This window comes from Aquarana catesbeiana, linkage group LG04, assembly GCF_042186555.1.
Source record: "Aquarana catesbeiana isolate 2022-GZ linkage group LG04, ASM4218655v1, whole genome shotgun sequence".
Classification (NCBI taxonomy): Eukaryota; Metazoa; Chordata; class Amphibia; order Anura; family Ranidae; genus Aquarana; species Aquarana catesbeiana.
This window is the reverse complement of record NC_133327.1, coordinates 219054152-219072820: the sequence shown is the minus strand read 5'-3', so window position 1 is coordinate 219072820 and position 18669 is coordinate 219054152. Positions and strand designations below refer to the sequence as shown.

Below are 18669 nucleotides of genomic sequence, written 5' to 3'. Positions count from 1 at the left end.
ATTGCCTGCTTGTAGTATGAGAACACCACCAACCTTCTACAGGTAGCTTTAGCTGAACACTGTGCAGAGCTTGCAAAAAACTAACTTGTAGCTTATTTAGCTGCCTGCGGTAGTAATAGGATCAGGAAAACACCACCAACCTTCTACAGGTAGCTTTAGGCGAACACTGTGCAGAGCTCGCACTACACTAACTTTGTAGCTTATTTAGCTGCCTGCGGTAGTGATAGGATCAGGAAAACACCACCAACCTTCTACAGGTAGCTTTAGCTGAGCACTGTGCAGAGCTCACAAAAAAATAACTTGTAGTTTTAGCTGAACACTGTGAGCAGGACGCACTACACTAACTTGTAGCTTTAGCTGTACACTGTGCAGAGGTCTCACTACACTAACTTGTAGTTTTCGCTGAACACTGTGAGGAGTACACACTACACCAACTTGTAGCTTTAGCTGAACACTGTGCACTACACTAACTTGTAGTTTTAGCTGAACACTGTGCAGAGGTCACACTAAACTAACTTGTAGCTTTAACTGAACAGTGTGAGGAGGATGCACTACACTAACTGTAAATAGTCTAGCTGCCTGACTGTGGTACTAATAGGATCAAAAGAACACCAGCAATTTTCTTCAGGTAGCTGTAAATACTGTAACTTATTTAGCTGCCTGCGGTAGTGATAGGATCAGGAAAACACCACCAACCTTCTACAGGTAGCTTTAGGCGAACACTGTGCAGAGCTCGCACTGCACTAACTTGTAGCTTATTTAGCTGCCTGCGGTAGTGATAGGATCAGGAAAACACCACCAACCTTCTACAGGTAGCTTTAACTGAACACTGTGCAGAGCTTGCAAAAAAATAACTTGTAGGTTTAGCTGAACACTGTGAGGAGGACGCACTACACTAACTTGTAGCTTTAGCCGAACACTGTGCAGAGGTCTCACTACACTAACTTGTAGTTTTAGCTGAACCCTGTGAGGAGGATGCACTACACTAACTTGTAGCTTTAGCTGAACACTGCAGAGGTCTCACTACACTAACTTGTAGTTTTAGCTGAACACTGTGAGGAGGACGCACTACACTAACTTGAAGCTTTAGCTGAACACTGTGCAGAGGTCGCACTACACTAACTTGTAGTTTTAGCTGAACACTGTGCAGAGGTCACACCAAACTAACTTGTAGCTTTAACTGAACAGTGTGAGGAGGACGCACTACACTAACTGTAAATAGTCTAGCTGCCTGACTGTGGTACTAATAGGATCAAAAGAACACCAGCAATTTTCTTCAGGTAGCTGTAAATACTGTAACAAGACAAGCCTGCCTGTCAGTAGGAAGATTGGCCAAGCATGCGGGTCATAGTGCATGCTTGGCCAATCATCAGCCAGCAATGCACTGCGATGCCGAAGTGAATTATGGGCTGTGACGCGCCACACAAATTTGGCGCGAACGGCCCATATAGTTCGCAATTCGACGAATGATCGAACAGCCGATGTTCGAGTCGAACATGTGTTCGACTCGAACACGAAGCTCATCCCTATTCAGGTGTTCACAGCCTTTATAATCTAGGACCTGACAATTAGTTCTCTCCACCTGAGGGACAGGAGGTCTCTGTGTAGGGATCAGGAGGACTCAAATGTTTCCCTAGCAGTCAGAGAGGCTGCATGGGGCAGCCAGAGCTTGTATGCCTTCAAAGTGTAGGAGCAGATGGTGACACAACAGCAAGGAGCTGGAAGAGGGCTGAGGTACAGAGTGTGTACAGGAGCACTGAGGTGCTGTGTTTGATGGTCTGGAGGACCAAGGCAACAGGCCTAAGCAGTGGTGCGGCTAGAGGGAGCTACAAAGCTGAAGTCATTATGTTGATGGTGGAAACCCCTGTGTGGGAAACTGATTTTCTCTATCAACTTTCCTGTTTTACTTGTAAATGTGGGCCAGCAAGCCCATAAACTGCAAATCTGGAGTGGACTGAACTCATTGGAAAGCACTACCATTGAGCTAAGAACCCCCAAACTAACACAATACATACAGCTAGGTCCATATATATTTGGACACAGGCACAATTTTCATACTTTTGGCTCTGTATGCCACCAGAATAAAATTAAAACAAAACAATCCAAATGAATTTGAAGTGCAGACTTTCAGCTTTAATGCAAGTGGTTGAACATAAATATCAAGTACAAATTTTAGAAACTGCAACCATTTTTATACAAAATCCCCCCATCAGGGGCTCAAATGTAATTGGACAAATTAATATAATCATATATAAAATTTTGTTGCGAATCCTTTACTGGCAATGACTGCCTGAAGTCTGGAACCCATGGACATTACCAAAGACTGAAGCCTCGTACACACGATCCGATTGTTGGCCAACAGAGTGTCAGACACCAACGAGGCCAACAAACATGAACGTAGTGATGTACTATGTGGAATTTCAGCTCTTGAGCGCCACCCTTTGGGCACCTTCTGCTAATGTTGTTTGGTGAGCATTGATTTCGAGCATGCGTGTTTGTACTGGACAATAGTTGGACAACAATTGTCTGATGGAGCGTACTAACGGTCGGATTTTAGGCCAACAGTCTGTCATCACACAATTCCCTGCCAAAAATCCAATTGTGTGTACGAGGCTTTAGTTTCCTCTCTGTTGCTTTGCCAGGCTCTAACTGCAGCTGTCTTCAGTTATTCTTTGTGGGTCTTTCTGCCTTTAGTATTGCCTTCATCAAGTGAAATGCATGTTCAGTTGGGTTGAGATCAGATGATTGACTCGGCCATTGCAGAATATTCCGCTTCTTTTCCTTCAAAAGCTCCTGGGTTCCTTTTACAGTGTGTTTTGGATCACTGTCCATCTGTACGGTGAAACGCCGTCCAATCAACTTTGCTGAATCTAGGCTGACAGTATATCTCTAAACACTGCAGAATTCATCCGGATGCTTCTGTCTTCTGTCACATCATCAATAAACACCAATGACCCAGTACCACTAGAAGCCATGCATGCCCATGGCATTACACTGCCTCCACCATGTTTTACAGATGACGTGTGCTTAGATCATGAGCTGTTCCAAGCCTTCTGCACACTTTTTTTTTTTCCTGTCATTCTGGTACAGAGTAATCTTAGTTTCATCTGTCCAAAGATTGCTTTTCCAGAACTGGGCTGGCTTTTGTAGATGTTTTTTGGCAAAGTCTAATCTGGCTTTTCTATTCTTCAGGCTTATGAATGGTTTGCACCTTGTGGTGAATCCTCTGTGTTTGCTCTTGTGAAGTCTTCTCTTGATTGTAGACTTTGACAATGATACGCCCCCATCTCATGGAGAGTGTCCTTCACTTGTCTGGATGTTGTGAATGGGTTTTTCTTTACCATAGAGTGGATCCTGTGATCATCCACCACTGTTGTCTTCCATGGAAGTCCAGGCCTTTTTTATGTAGCTAAGCTCACCAGTGCATTCTTCTTTCCTCAGAATGTACCAAACTGTTGATTTGGCCACTCCTAATGTTGCTGCTATCTCTCTGATGGATTTGTTTTGTTTTTGAAGCCTTACAATGGCCTGTTTGGTTTGCATGGACAGCTCCTTTTAAATGCATGATGTAGGTTCACAGCAGTAGATTCCAAATGCAAATACCACACTTATGGCCCGTACACACGATCTGAAAATTGGACGAAAAATATTGATTTTTGACGCGAACGTACAATAATCGGATATTTAGTACATAGCTTTCGAGAGCCGATCACGACAGTTCATTCGATATTATGTTATCAGATATGCTTGAAAATTTTTCTTGTATGATATCAGATTGTACAGTTGTCATCCGAAAATACAATACAAATACACTACAAAACATGACATCACTCCCGATTTTATTCTGTCGTACGAAAATTTTCGTAACTTTAGTAAACTCTTCAAGTTCGTTATACGACTAGCATGCAAAAAAAAAAAAAATCTCAGATCGTGTGTACGGGGCATTAGAATCAACTCCAGACCTTTTTTACCTGCTTAATTGATGAAGGAATAACGAAGGAGTAGCCCACACCTGGCCATAAAACGGCTTTTGATTCAATTGTCCAATTACTTTTGGTCCCTTGAAAAAGGGAGAATGGCTATTCTTAAGAGCTGTAATTCCTAAACCCTTCCTCCTGATTTGGATGTGCATATCTAAGAGTGTGCACTTTCAGTCCATAGCCATTATATAACTATAGCTTGAATATGTTTTGGTAAATACCTGAAAAAAACTAAAATTGTGCCTGTGTCCAAATATATATGGACCTAACTGTATATTACATCCAGTGATGAGTTTAGCATGGACTGTTTTAGTAGGAAGCACACTAAGTGCTGGAGAGCAATTCATTGGTCAAAAAATCTCAACTCTTCCCTCGGGTCCCACAAAGCCTTCTTTAACCTTTTGTGTTTTAATTAAAAAAAGCTGATTGATAGACACTATTCCAGACATTTTCCAGCAGCTTTGTAGAATCTGTGCATGTACTGTGTGTAATAGTAAAACAATCTACTTTCATCAAGTTCATGTTATAAATAAACAGTAACGTGTTATACATGTTTTTAATGGCAATACATTGTTGTATGGTAACTGTGTTCCAAAAGTACATACATGACAATTCAACCTGCAGAGCATAGAAACTTTATTGCCTCGCTCTCCGTGTACATATATTTACATTCAAGGTGTGCAAGAGTCATAATGTTCATTGCTGGAGAAACTGCTCTCCAACCAACTCCCTGAAAATAAATATGGGACTGGATTATACTAAAATGTGTTTTCCTAGGCCATTTACATTGGCTGAATATAGATATCCAGGAAGACAGTCAGTGTCAAGCACAAATCATTTTACATTGCATAATAATTTATCTGATTTAGTGTAGTGAAAGTTTTTTCTTTTATATAAAGATGATCATATGAAAATTGGTCAATCTTTAGTCTGACCCAGACAGGGCTGATTCACGTGTACACAGAATATTGCACATTTTGGGCTAATCAGCAAATTCATCTAATCTTTTTTTTTTCTATTTTTATCAATGTATAATATTGTAACATTTTCATTTTCTTATTTTATTTAGGTGAATCGCTCCATTACATACCCAAATTGCAAGTTCTTGATTTGTCATGGAACAATAACTTAGGAGGGACCCTGTCTAGACTATTACAGAATTTAGTAGATAATGGAGAATTAAAGAGTTTGAGTTTAACAGAATGTAGCCTTACAGCAGAAGATATTCAATCATTAGGTAAGAAAAATAATTTGTATGTTGGCATGTACAGTGGATTACTGTTGCTGAAGCAGTGAAAGGTAACCTATAATGGTTTTGTTTGTTTATTTATTATGGCCAGGATTTTTTTTTTTTTTTATGGATTTATTTTGGTCAGAAAAATGTGAAATATTGAATATTATTTTGTCGCATTGTCTCTGTAGCCAAGCCAGCCCAAGGAGCTTTAGGGTCCTTTTTACATATATATTATATTATTTATACACAGGCGGTCCCCGGGTTACAAACAAGATGGGGTCTGTAGGTTCGTTCTTAAGTTGAATCTGTTTGTAAGTCAGAACAGGTACATTTTTTAAGTGTAGCTCCAGACAAAAAAACTATTTTTTAAGCTTTTTGGATAGCATAGGGAAGGTTAACACCCCTGTAATGTTTTTTTTGCTGTCTGTGCCCCTGTTCAGAAGATTTCACCTTTCTGTCCCAATAACAATTGGATTTTGAAAATTTGGGGTTGTTGTGGAAACAAGCCTTGGTGATAAGGCATCGGTGGAGGTACCTTTTTTCCATAATAGCTCTTACAGGAGAAAATTTCTCTTCCTAGGGGTAGATTTCCTCACACTTCATGTTGTCTCCCTCTGTAAGTAGGAGTCGTTTGTAAGTTGGATGTTTGCAACTAGGGGACTGCCTGTGTGTATGTATGTGTGTGTATATATGTATATATGTGTATGTATGTGTGTGTAATATATATATATTCTCAAAAGTGAGTACACCCCTTGCATTTTTGTAAATATTTTATTATATCTTTTCATGTGACAACACTGAAGAAATTACACTTTGCTACAATGTAAAGTAGTGAGTGTACAGCTTGTATAGCAGTGTAAATTTGTTGTTCCCTCAAAATAACTCAACACACAGCCATTAATGTCTAAACAGCTGGCAACAAAAGTGAATACACCTCTAAGTTAAAATGTCCAAATTGGGCCCAATTAGCCATCCCCCCCCCCCCCCAGTGTCATGTGACTTGTTAGTGTTACATGGTCTCAGATGTGAATGGGGAGCAGGTGTGTTAAATTTGGTGTTATCGGTCTCACTCTCTCATACTGGTCACCTCATGGCAAAGAACTCACTGAGGATCTGAAAAAAAGAATTGTTGCTCTACATAAAGATAGCCTAGGCTATAAGAAGATTGCCAAGACCCTGAAACTGAGCTGCAGCACGGTGGCCAAGACCATACAGCGGTTTAACAGGACAGGCTCCACTCAGAACAAGCCTCGTCATGGTCGACCAAGGAAGCTGAGTGCACGTGCTCAGCATCATATCCAGAGGTTGTCTTTGGGAAATAGATGTGTGAGTGCTGCCAGCATTGCTGCAGAGGTTGAAGGGGTGGGGGGTCAGACTGTCAGTGCTCTGATCATACGCCACACACTGCATCAAAATTGGTCTGCATGGCTGTCGTCCCAGAAGGAAGCCTTTTCTTAAGATGATGCACAAGAAAGCCTGCAAAAGGTTTGCTGACGACAAGCAGACTATAGACATGGATTACTGGAACCATGTCCTGTGGTCTGATGAGACCAAGATAAACTTATTTGGTTCAGATGGTGTCAAGTGTGTGTGGCAGCAACCAGGTGAGGAGTACAAAAACAAGTGTGTCTTGCCTACAGTCAATCATGGTGGTGGGAGTGTCATGGTCATGAATGCCAACATGTACTGTGACATACTAAAGCAGAGCATGATCCCCCTCCTTTCGGAGACTGGGCCGCAGGGCAGTATTCCAACATAACCCCAAACTCGCCTCCAAGGCGACCACTGCCTTGCTAAAGAAACTGAGGATAAAGGTGATGGACTGGCCAAGCATGTCTCCAGACCTAAACCCTATTGAATATCTGTGGGGCATTCTCAAATGGAAGGTGGAGGAGCGCAAGGTCTCTAACATCCACCAGCTCCGTGATGTCGTCATGAAGGAGTGGAAAAGGACTCTAGTGGCAATCTGTGAAGCTCTGGTGAACTCCATCCCAAAGAGGGTTAAGGCACTGCTGGAAAATAATGGTGAACACACAAAATATTGACACTTTGGGCCCAATTTGGACATTTTCACTTAGGTACTCACATTTGTTGTCAGCGGTTTAGACATTAATGGCTATGTGTTGAATTATTTTGAGGGGACAGCAAATTTACACTGTTATACAAGCTGTACACTCACTACTTTACATTGTAGCAAAGTGTAATTTCTTCAGTGTTGTCACATGAAAAGATATAATAAAATATTTACAAAAATGTGAGGGGTGTACTCACTATTGTGAGCTATATATACATATATATACACAATCTAAAAGTAGCACTATACATTAATAATTCATAATCCAAAATGTGTAAAACATATTAATAATACAACAGTTAAAGTGCAAGGTGCTTGTGCTATAGTGTCCATAACTTCATTTAAAATGTATTGTGATTAACACCAGTTAATACAGAAGGTCCATATAATTAAATGAAGGTGTTTCCACACTTCCACTTCCTGCTAAGAAAAAAGTGCTTCTACCACCGCATGTCACAGCCTCTTACCAGATCCAATGGACCATTGTACAAATGGTCAAACAGCGCTTGAGTAAATCAAACTACCCGGTGTCCCGATCTCCAACTCTTCCTCCACTGTTTGAATCTGTGCAGGGAAGATGATTGCTGGATTAGGATTTCTGGCCAGCAGTATCTGCATGAGCAGTCAAAATAAGAAGTAGTAGGGGAACATAATTGTGCTGTAAAAAACTGTTTACAGAGCTCTGTAGAACAAGCTAGTATTTATACAGAGACCTGTGACTCATTCTTTATCATTTGTAAGGTTCATCAAAACAAAGCCTGACACAAGGCAAGCTGCTACTGTTGTGAAGTTCCTGCAATAAATAGATGGCCTATACATATTTTATTTTTATTAATTTTTTATTTTTTACTTTATCTAAAAAACACTAGAGGAAGGAAAAAGGAAAAAAGGGACTTTAAATGAGATGGTTGACTCATGTGGATGAATGAAATACAATTTATTAGAATAAGAGGTAAAAATTACATGAGAATAGTATAATTCATATAAAATAAATCAATGGATAAATGCCATATTCTATATAATTCATATAAAAAAGATCAATGGATAAATGCCATAATCTATATACATATTCATGAAAAAATACCATTAAATTCATAGTGTATAACATAATCAGCACATGATAATATTAAATGACAGATAAAATCGTATATCATTGGCAGTAATTGAATAGATAAAAATTGAAAATATTGTATCCCGATATATATCACGATAGAACACACAACTACATCCTCAAAGTCTGACACGTTTCTGTGTATAAAACACTTCCTCAGGGGCGGATGTTGTGGGGTATCTAAAAAACACATATACCATGAAGTATGTTTAAAAAGATTGTGATATTGGAATGGATAAAGAAAAAAGATGATCAGGTCAACCAAAATGCTTACGTGCCACAAGTAGCGACGGTGCACAGTATATGCAGAAATAGGGCCACAGAGGTGGTCCATCTCGGGAGCTGAGGTGGCCACCCAATGACCAAAGGGGTGCACACATGAAGCCCCCCAGGACCGCAAACCTCCCATCTCCAGGGCCTGCCCAAGGGGTGCAAAGCATAAGAGATGTGCATCTGAAATGAGTAAAAAACGACAATGGTAAGAAAGGGTGGGGAAAGGAAACCCAAGTGGATAGTGGGAGATGAAAAGATAGAACAAAATAACAAACAGACATGCATGAGTGCAAAGGGGTGGTGGTGTGTGACACCTGGAGTAGCTGGAGTGGATACCATAAGGGTGTGGAGACCACACCGGAGAAATGAAGGGAAAAGAAAGGAGCGTGCTGAAAAGACATAGCCATGAAATCACAGGGGTGTGTACCTGGGATGGGGATGTGGAGAAGTAAAGGAGCTTCCGAAGAGTGCGGCATGCCACTTGTGGGAGAGGGAGGGAAGTGCGCCAAGGAGCCAAACATGTACCCCCCAAGGGGGGAGGGGCCGCCACCAACATCACGCGCTCAACAAGCACAGGGGTGGGCCACCGCATGTCTCACATACATCGCCCATGGCAGAATACTAGACCCGTGCTGTCGGCAGATGGAGCAAAACAGGTGGCCTCACTGTGGCACCAAGATTGACATCACAAATGGAGCCATGGTGCGTGGCGCCGATGCGCTTTGGATGCCCGCCAACCCCCCCCACCAACCAAAAGATTGTCAAGGTGGAGAGGGAGAGCCCACAGAGCGCATCGCAGCTCCCAGAAACAGACAGAAACAATGGCCGAAGACTGCAAAACCAGAGCTCCACAGCAGAAAAATTGGCAGTAGGCTGATGACTGCCAATGAAAGAGCATGACTGGGAAAAAATGTCAAAAATATATTGTAATTGGCAGAAAAAAACTGCCAAAAAGCGTCAACCACCTCCATCCCTGTTGTAATAAAAAGTGGGGAGTTGGACTTTAAATGAGGCACATAGGTACCTCCATCCCGGCTTGGATAAAAAAGGAAAAAAGGGGGGGACTTGGGACTTTAAATGAGATGGTTGACTCATGTGGATGAATGAAATACAATTTATTGGAATATGATGGCATTTTTTCATGAATATGTATATAGATTATGGCATTTATCCATTGATCTTTTTTATATGAATTATATAGAACATGGCATTTATCCATTGATTTATACTATTCTCATGTAATTTTTACCTCTTATTCTAATAAATTTCATTCATCCACATGAGTCAACCATCTCATTTAAAGTCCCAAGTCCCCCCCCTTTTTCCTTTTTTATCCAAGCCGGGATGGAGGTACCTATGTGCCTCATTTAAAGTCCCAACTCCCCACTTTTTATGACACAAACACTAGAGTTTCCCTTTTTAAGGTAGTATGTATCTATATGCATATTTACCATTCTTGCTGGAGAAGAATGTTCTAGGACGTATTAATACCAATCTCAGTCTACACTAATTTTAACCTGAATCACACTATGATGACGGTAGACATCTGGGGGTCGGTTTATCTCCCTGGCATTAACCCTGAGGGTTACCAGGGCTGGGAATTCAATGTAAAAATTGGTTACTGTGAGTAATGCTCGGGGTTAACATTTTAACATTCAATTATTTGTCCAAGTAATGCTTGGGGTAATGCCAGGAAGGTGACCCAACTGACCCGCAGAAGTCTATGGGCATCATAGGATTAACACCAGGAGTCCAGCATTGCGTAGTGGCATTCAGGATGGTCAAGCAAAGGAAAATCACCCGTTTACCAATCCTCCCCCTATCTGGTGCATTTGCCACTGGGCTGGAACACTAGCACTGGATTGTAAATGGCTGGGAATATATTGTCTGGTCCAATAAATAGCAGTTCCAAAATAGTTCAGGCCATAGCAGACTTAATGTGTGGCATAATGATTTTGGTATGAAGTGAAACACATCCATACAATGAAGCTTCCACCTATTAGCTCTTCACACAAAGATGATACCCCTGTGAACTGGTAGCTGTCGTCAGAAGAACACAGGTAGTCCATCAAGGTGATAAAAAATAAATTCTATTTTTCTGACTTGTGTTCCCAAAAAACTCCAAATTATATCTCTGACAAAAGGTTTCTGTCGGTATATTGCCAGAAAAAACATTTCATGCTTCGCCACCAAAGAAAATCTGTGATGCATTGTATTTTTTTTTTTTTTTTTTTTTCAGCACCTGTTATTGGAAAAATGTCAAGGCTGGAAATTTTGGACCTTTCAGAGAACAAAGAAGTTGGAAGTAAAATAAAAAATCTTACTGAAGAGCTCAAACACTGCTCTTGCTTGGGTGTCTTAAAACTGCGTTCTACTGGTTTGCATCGGGACAGTGTACAGTATCTGAGTGAGTTACTTATTCTTCTGTTAAAATCCTAACTCCATCTTTGTTATTAAAGTGTATGTAAAGAGAGATCGATGAGCTTCTGTTGTGTTCTGTTAAATATATGTAGCGGGTGCCCTGAATATCCCACTGCCTGGCCAAGCTGGCCAAGATTCTTCTGTGAGGGAGAAAGTGCCTGTCAGTTTCTGAGGGGGATATTTCCTCCCTCTCCTTCTTTTTTTTTTTCTCCTCGCACAGAGACGCACAGGACTGCTCACTCTGCATCCTCCCCTTTGTCTCTATTGGCAGGAGGAGGAGAGCCAATGACAGGGGCAATTACAGGAGCAAATCAGAAAGACTTTAACAAGTAGCAGCTGCAAATGGTTCTGGGATATGTATTGCCCATATAAAATGGCCCCATGGCGTTCTTTGGAGACAGAACTACAATAGCAAACCTGCTCTGAGGGAAAAGGAACTAGAGACCCCATCTTGCTGATCTGAGGAGATTGCTCAGACTCCACGAGGCAGAGGAAGAGATTAGACAGACTTAGGGGAGAGGTGCTGCCTTCCAGGTCAGTCCACAGTGTGATTTCAGGCATCCACAGCCAGTCAGGACATCCAGCCTGAGGAAGGGGGATCCCAGGTGCATATCCAGAAGCACCTGCACCAATGGTGTGAAGCATTCCAGTGTGAGGTGGCCAGTTGGGTCCCTGGAAAAGCCTGCCTGTTCCAGGACATTCGTTTGGACCTTGGCCACAGGATTGGGTGAGAGAGCTTTCGCCCATTTGCAGAAAACAAGGACACTGCACACAGACAGAGTTAAATGGACACTGTATACAGACATCATTGCTGTTAGTCATCTTGCTGACCCTTATAGTGCCACAGGGCTGAAGTATAAGGCCATCCATTCACAGAGACACTGTGTACAGTGTTGTTTGGCCCTGCTTTTCAGGAGTTTAAGTGCACCAACAAGAGTGGCTAGATGAGGATACAAAGCCTCATCCTTCTTCAAAGGGATTGAAGTTACTAGTGCCATATAGGCACTCGCACACATACTCAGGGCTCTGTGTATGTAGTGGGTGTGCGGGACAGTTTATCTGGGAAGTTAAGCCATTAAATAGTGATTTGAGTACAATATTTGAAGTTGGGCCTGTGGTGTCAGGGGACAGAAGAGAGAGGCTTGACACAAAGGGGGTCATTCCTCTGCTCTCTTCCTGCCTGGACTCATAGCACCAACCTGAGTAAAGGTAACCAATCTGGTACAGATTACCATGTTTTGATTTATTGTTATTGAAGTGTTTCCCTCTGCTCTTGGGGTTATTCTCAGGTTTGGAATCCCCTGAAAGCAGCCAGAATTTAGTATTGAGCTGTATTGCTCTTAATTTCAGTTATTGCTCTCCAGTTGCTTATGTGAACATATATACTGTTACTGTTTGTTACTTTCCCACATAAATATTTGCAGTAAAGACAATTTCTGTGTTTTATCATAATTTGTGTTTTTCTCATTTGGTCCTTGCACCTACACTATTTCCAGATGCGCCAGAGGGGGCTGAGACTGTTATTGGGATTAAGTATGGAACCAAATATACTTAAGGGGGTCCTGCGGGGGTAGCACTACATATACCATTGAAAGCGCTTTTCACATCAGTGCAAAAAAACCCAACTGATCCTGCCATAAATTTTGTGAGCGGTTAATTTCGTATAGGTTGTTATCTCTGCAGACTGTTGTCAGTCTGCATTGTTCCCAGCTCTTTCTGTAGAATATTGAACACTTCTCCTATCTTATGGAGAGGAACACATTTGCCAACATTTAAAAAAACATTCCAGGAACACTTTTTTTTTTTTTTTGCTGTGTGTCCAACAAGCCACTGTAGGCTGAGAATGTACTTTAGTTAGGGGTGGGGCATTCATTTAAAATGGGTGTGGTTCTAGAGGCATATTATTAGCCTAATGCCATACTTTAAACATATATAACCGGGCTGTAATTTTTTGGCTGAAGAAAACAAAAACAAACGCAGGTGGTAATTGTAAACTCTGATCCCTGGAATGCAGGTATTCACTACATGGACAATCATTATGCAAAGTTAAGAATGGGTGAAAAAACACTACATGAATAAAAATTAAGTAATGAGATCTGTGCATAGAAGATATATGCTGTATTAGTGCTTGCTGAGGTCTAGACAGTAGTAACAAGCAGAGGCATTGGTAGGATGATGCAAGAATTGGGGGCAGCCCTGGACACTCTGTGATGTGATATGATGTGTTGCGTGCACCAAGGTGTATGGTGGTTGTGGCCACATTGCACTCACAGTGGGAGGGGCTTAATGAGATGGTGTCTGGTCCTGTACCTCCCTTTTGAAAATATATCCATATTCCTCTCCTTCTTTAATACGAAGGGTCACTGGGGCTTCTGTATAGCAATCTCTACAAATCGCAAATACTTGGTGATCCTATTGCAGCCATTCTTCGTAATCCTTGTAACCAACTCCTCGTAATCTGCAAAAATTTTTATTTTTTAGGGATGCACCGATATCAGTTTTTAAGACCAAGTACAAGTACTGATACTTTTTCTCAAGTACTTGCCGATACCTATTTTTTTTTGGGTCATGTGACACTTTCTTTTTTAGGGCTCATTCACACCATACATGTATCAAAACTGATGGGAAAACCGCACAAATTTCACTTGCAGAGACATCAGTTATACATCAGTTTTCATGTGCATTTCAGTGAGTTTGTACAGCCTGTTTACATATGTGGGCCAGCCGAAGTGCAATTTGAAAAAGATTCCTGTGCGATTCCAGTTTGGTTCAGGTGCAATTTCTAATCTCATAACTTCAATTCACATTGGAATTGCACTTGAACGAAATCATACCGGACTGGGCTTTGAAATCACACTGCAAACGGCCCACACATGTATGAACGAAGTTTGAAGGCATCAGTTTCAGTATCGGAGCATTTGCACAAGTACTTATACTCCTGCAAATGCTAAGTATTGGCAATGAGACCAATATTGGTGCAACGCTAGTGTTTTTCATGCTTTGGCAGCCAACATCACTACTGACAGATCTTGGAAGAAGGCCAGAGTACCCCTGTTCCAGGCTCAGCAAAAAATGCCATGGATTATGGTACATGAACAGATTTCCAGTAATGATACCAAGAAAAGGTTTGAGAAGGTCTGGGATCCCTGAGCCTAATATGTAAATGTTTTGCTCTCCATTTGCAACAGGTCTGGGTATTATCTGGTTATTTTGGGAGTCTTACGCCAGATAATTTTAAGAACATTCTTAAAATGTTGAACCTCTTTCTCTCATACTGGAGAAAAGGTCTATGACATTTTTGAACAAAAGTACTGTATTTTCAGAGCAAAGAGTCAAAATGAAGCAAACCTGCTGAACTGAAAAAAGTTTCATTACAAGTACAGTACTGTATTTGCTTTCAACATTGTCAGCAGTGCCATACTATGCATGTGAATGTTTTGTTGTCAAAGTCTTTGTACACCTCTTTATTAGAGTGCTGCAATATATTTTACAACTTACATTTTTGTAGCTATTTGTAAAGGCAGCAAGCCCCTGTCCCATTTTGGCATTTCCTTTTTTTTTTCAACCATTTTGGGGTTTTTTATTCACAAAAAAACTATTGTGCATAGCCGCTTGATTTATTTATGTATACAACCTTTTTCGGTTTATATTTTCAGAGGTTGGGATGAAAGAGGTTTTGTTATACCTATGTGTATATATATATTATGTATTTTTAATAAACGTCATAGCTTTGCCAAGTTAGATATAATGGATAGTGCTTTGAAGTTTATTTTAGCATAGTATCCGAAATTGTCTGTCATAAGACATGTTTAAAGAGGGTAACATTCATGCCATGCAGATCCAATATTCTGCCAGCTCAGGAGAAGTTAGTAGAATGGTAGACTATATGCCTGACATATTTGGGAAAATATGACATACAGTATTCATAATTATAAAGTTACATGTTCCTATTTTTACAGGTTCTGCATTCCAGTATTGGCCATATTTAAGGAAGTTGGACCTTTCCTGCAATAAGGCAGCTGGTGGAGGATTCGGAGAATCAGCAGCTTGTCTAACCTCCTTCAAACAGTTGCAACTACTAGATATTCACCAGTGCTGTCTATCTGAAGACGATGTTGCTGCACTAAGTAATATATTTTTTTTTTTTAAGAAAAGGGTTGATCCACCCCAAATTGAAGTACCACATTTGGGTGGGTACTACAGTTTCAGTCACACACAAATCTATTTAGTAACTGCATCAACAAGATCTGTTTTTGAATTTGTGGTCATGCCTCCCAGCTTTGGCCATTCTAATAAAAGCTACGAACACAGGGGTTTTAGCTCGTTAAGGAGTAGTGTGTGCTGTAAGCTGCTGCAAAATATTAGCAAGGAATTCAGCAAGCCTTCAGTCACTTTTTCTGAGGGTGAATCTGTGACCAGCCTATGAACCTTCATGTATTTACATATTCTTGTAGGCAGTACATGTGCTTTAAGACAAGCACGTACTAACCTTAGCAGCTGCAGTCTCTGTGGAGCAATTCATCCCTTTAAAGTTCACGGCAGAAGCAGTTCAGCAGCTTAGCTCATCCTGCAGTTCCCTCCCAGCAGAGACATATAGTGGGGAAAATAATTATTTGATCCCCTGCAGATTTTGTAAGTTTGCCCACTTACAAAAAAATGAATGGTCTATAATTTTTTTATCATAGGTGTATTTTAAATGATAGAGACAGAATATCAACCAAAAATCCAGAAAAAAACACATGATACAAATGTTAGAAAATCAGTTGCAGTTCAGTGAGTCAAAAAAAAAATATTTGATCCTCAAGTAGAACATGACTTTTCCATAGAATTAAGGTCTGGAGACTGGCTAGGCCACTCCATGACCTTAATGTGCTTCTTCTTGAGCCACTCCTTTGTTGCCTTGGCAGTATGTTTTGGGTCATTGTCATGCTGGAAGACACATCCACAACCCATCTTCAGTGTTCTGGCTCTCATCCAAGATTTTACAATACATGCCCCATCCATTGGCCCCTCAATGCGGCAAAGTCGGCTTGTACCTTTAGCAGAGAAACAGACCCAAAGCATAATGTTTCCACCTCCGTGCTTGACTGTAGAAATGGTGTTCTTAGGGTCAAAGTCATCATTTTTCTTTCTCAAAGCACGGCGAGTCGAGTTAATGCCAAAGAGCTCAATTTTGGTCTTATCTGACCAAAGCAGTTTCTCCCAATCCTTCTCTGAATCATTTAGATGTTCATTGGAAAACTTCAGACGGGCCTGTACATGTGCCTTCTTGAGGAGGGGGACCTTGTGAGCGCTGCAGGATTTCAGTCAATGGCGGCGTATTGTGTTACCAATGATTTGTTTGGTGACTGTGGTCCCAACTGCCTTGAGATTATTCAAAAGCTCCTCCTGTGTAGTTCTGGGCTGATCCCTCACTTTTCTCATGATCATCCTTACCCCATGAGACGAAACCTTATTTCGTTTTTCTTCCATTTGCGAATAATTGCTCCAACAGTTGTCTCCTTTTCACCAAGCTTCTTGCTGATGGTCTTGTAGCCTATTCCAGCCTTGAGCAGGTCTACAATCTTGTCCCTGACGTTCCTTTTGACAGCTCTTTGGTCTTGCCCATGAAGTTGAGGTTTGAATGGAAGAAAGCGATTCTGTGGACAGGTGAATTTTATACACATAACAAGTTGTCATTGGGAGCACCTTCTTAAATTGACAGGACTCATCTGTGTACCACATGGGCACAATCTGTAGCCAGTCTGTGAGAGCCAGAATTATTGTTGGTCGGTAGGGGATCAAATACTTATTTTACTCACTGAACGGCAACTCAATTTATAACATTTGTATCGTGTTTTTTCTGGATTTTTGGTTGATATTCTGTCTCTATCATTTAAAATACACCTATGATAACAATTATAGACCCTTCATTTCTTTGTAAGTGGGCAAACTTACAAAATCTGCAGGAGATCAAATAATTATTTTACCCACTGTAGTGGCTATGTTTTCTATGCTAACTGCAGTGATTTGGCAGCTCAATTTTCTCTGCTACTTGCTTCCAGCAGTCACTTGCCAGCATTCTAATCTGTAATACACACAGAGTAGGTGCTGTGGGAGGGGGTAACTCCAGGTAGATGACACAGAATTATTTCAGCTCTGTTGTTGTTAATACATCACTAAGGTCTAATTTACTTGGGCCTACCAATCGCATCCCAGAGTGTTCATCTGTGTGGGTCCGATGCATGGATCATACTGCAGTCTGTCCTTTCATACAGGTGTATGCAGTCTGTCCTGTTTCACGGGTGTACAAATCGGAGCCCATTGCTTTTGCTGCTGTCAAAATTATGTGAGGAGGGAGTAGGGGGGTGGGGCTGAGCCGCACTGTGTGTGTCAATAGAGCCACTGAGCCCGGCTTGGGAATAAATTATATATAATATACATACATACATACATACATAAGCTATTGCATACTGACAGCCAGCTGTCAAAGTTATGGAAAAGCAGCTGCATCTGATTGCATGCTGCTACTGTGTGGCTGACAATTTCTTACTTTGACTTTTAAATTGAGGGATGTCAGGCAAGAGGCAGCTGATGGGGCCACCACTGATTCAATGGTGGCTAGTTCACAAGGAGCCTACTGAAATTTGAACAGATTATGCCCAGTTTTAGAATTTCACTTGGCACCAGCTTATTTGTGCCTCAGTGCTCATGTGCTACCAAAGAGCTGATAGAAGAATGAAAGCGAGTGACAGAGAGGTATAAGCTCATCAGTGTGCTGCTTCTCATTTCACTGTCCAGTCACAGGATGGAGGATGAATAAGATCTAGCTGTATTTTTTAACTGCTGCAACTGATAGGCCCTGCTCTATCAGGTGGCTATGCATTGAGGCAGGGTGGGTGAATCTTAGGACTAGATGGACAGAAATACAGGCCTTGACAGGTAGAACAGTTTCTGGTTACTGTTAGTATTTCTGTGTATTTAACTATAGCCCTTTAAACACAGATCTGGGCCGTCAATTTTAAAGCTGAAAATGTGTTTCTTTGTGTTTCAGCCCAGGTCATACCTCTGCTGTCCAATCTTCAAGTGCTGGACATGTCTTCAAATAAAACCGTAGGACTTTCTCCAGAGCACCTCTTCAGCCGATTGCGGTTTCTGCCAAAGCTCAAATCTGTTAATGTCAGCAACTGCATGTTGAAGAAGGAATCCTTTGCAGGACTAGGTATTGTTTTGTATCTCGGTCAGTGCCAGGATGGCAACCTGCGCCCCCCCTCCCCCCCAGTCTCCCCTGCTGAGCTGTTGTGTTCTGACATTGGCTAAGAGCGCTGATCAGGAGTCGGTCGGCTGCTGGTTTTCCACCTTGGTAGTCTGACAGAAGCAGGCCGAATATTAGCCAGTTTTTTTAAACTGCCGATGTCTCCCGACATTTGGCCCATGTGTAACCGGTTTAACTGACACTTTGTGGGAACTGACTAACTGCCACATCACCATCGATTCACACAGGGGCAACACGACTTCAACGCGACTTGTGGATCCGACTTTGCCCTGCGACATGTGTCCGACTTTTAATGAACGGGGATCCGACTTGGATCCCCGC

At 41.4% G+C, this 18669-nt stretch overlaps 1 protein-coding gene across 2 annotated transcripts in view; it reads left to right on the top strand.

Annotated features, from left to right (window-relative positions):
• The window catches only part of LRRC31 (leucine rich repeat containing 31), a 48752-nt gene that overhangs the window by 18952 nt on the left and 11131 nt on the right, over nucleotides 1-18669 (top strand). For both annotated transcript variants that reach the window (XM_073626165.1, XM_073626164.1), the window contains exons 5-8: nucleotides 5050-5217; nucleotides 10912-11079; nucleotides 15053-15220; nucleotides 18127-18294. In XM_073626165.1, coding sequence (XP_073482266.1) covers nucleotides 5050-5217; nucleotides 10912-11079; nucleotides 15053-15220; nucleotides 18127-18294 — 672 coding nt within the window. The remainder of the gene's footprint in view (nucleotides 1-5049; nucleotides 5218-10911; nucleotides 11080-15052; nucleotides 15221-18126; nucleotides 18295-18669) is intronic.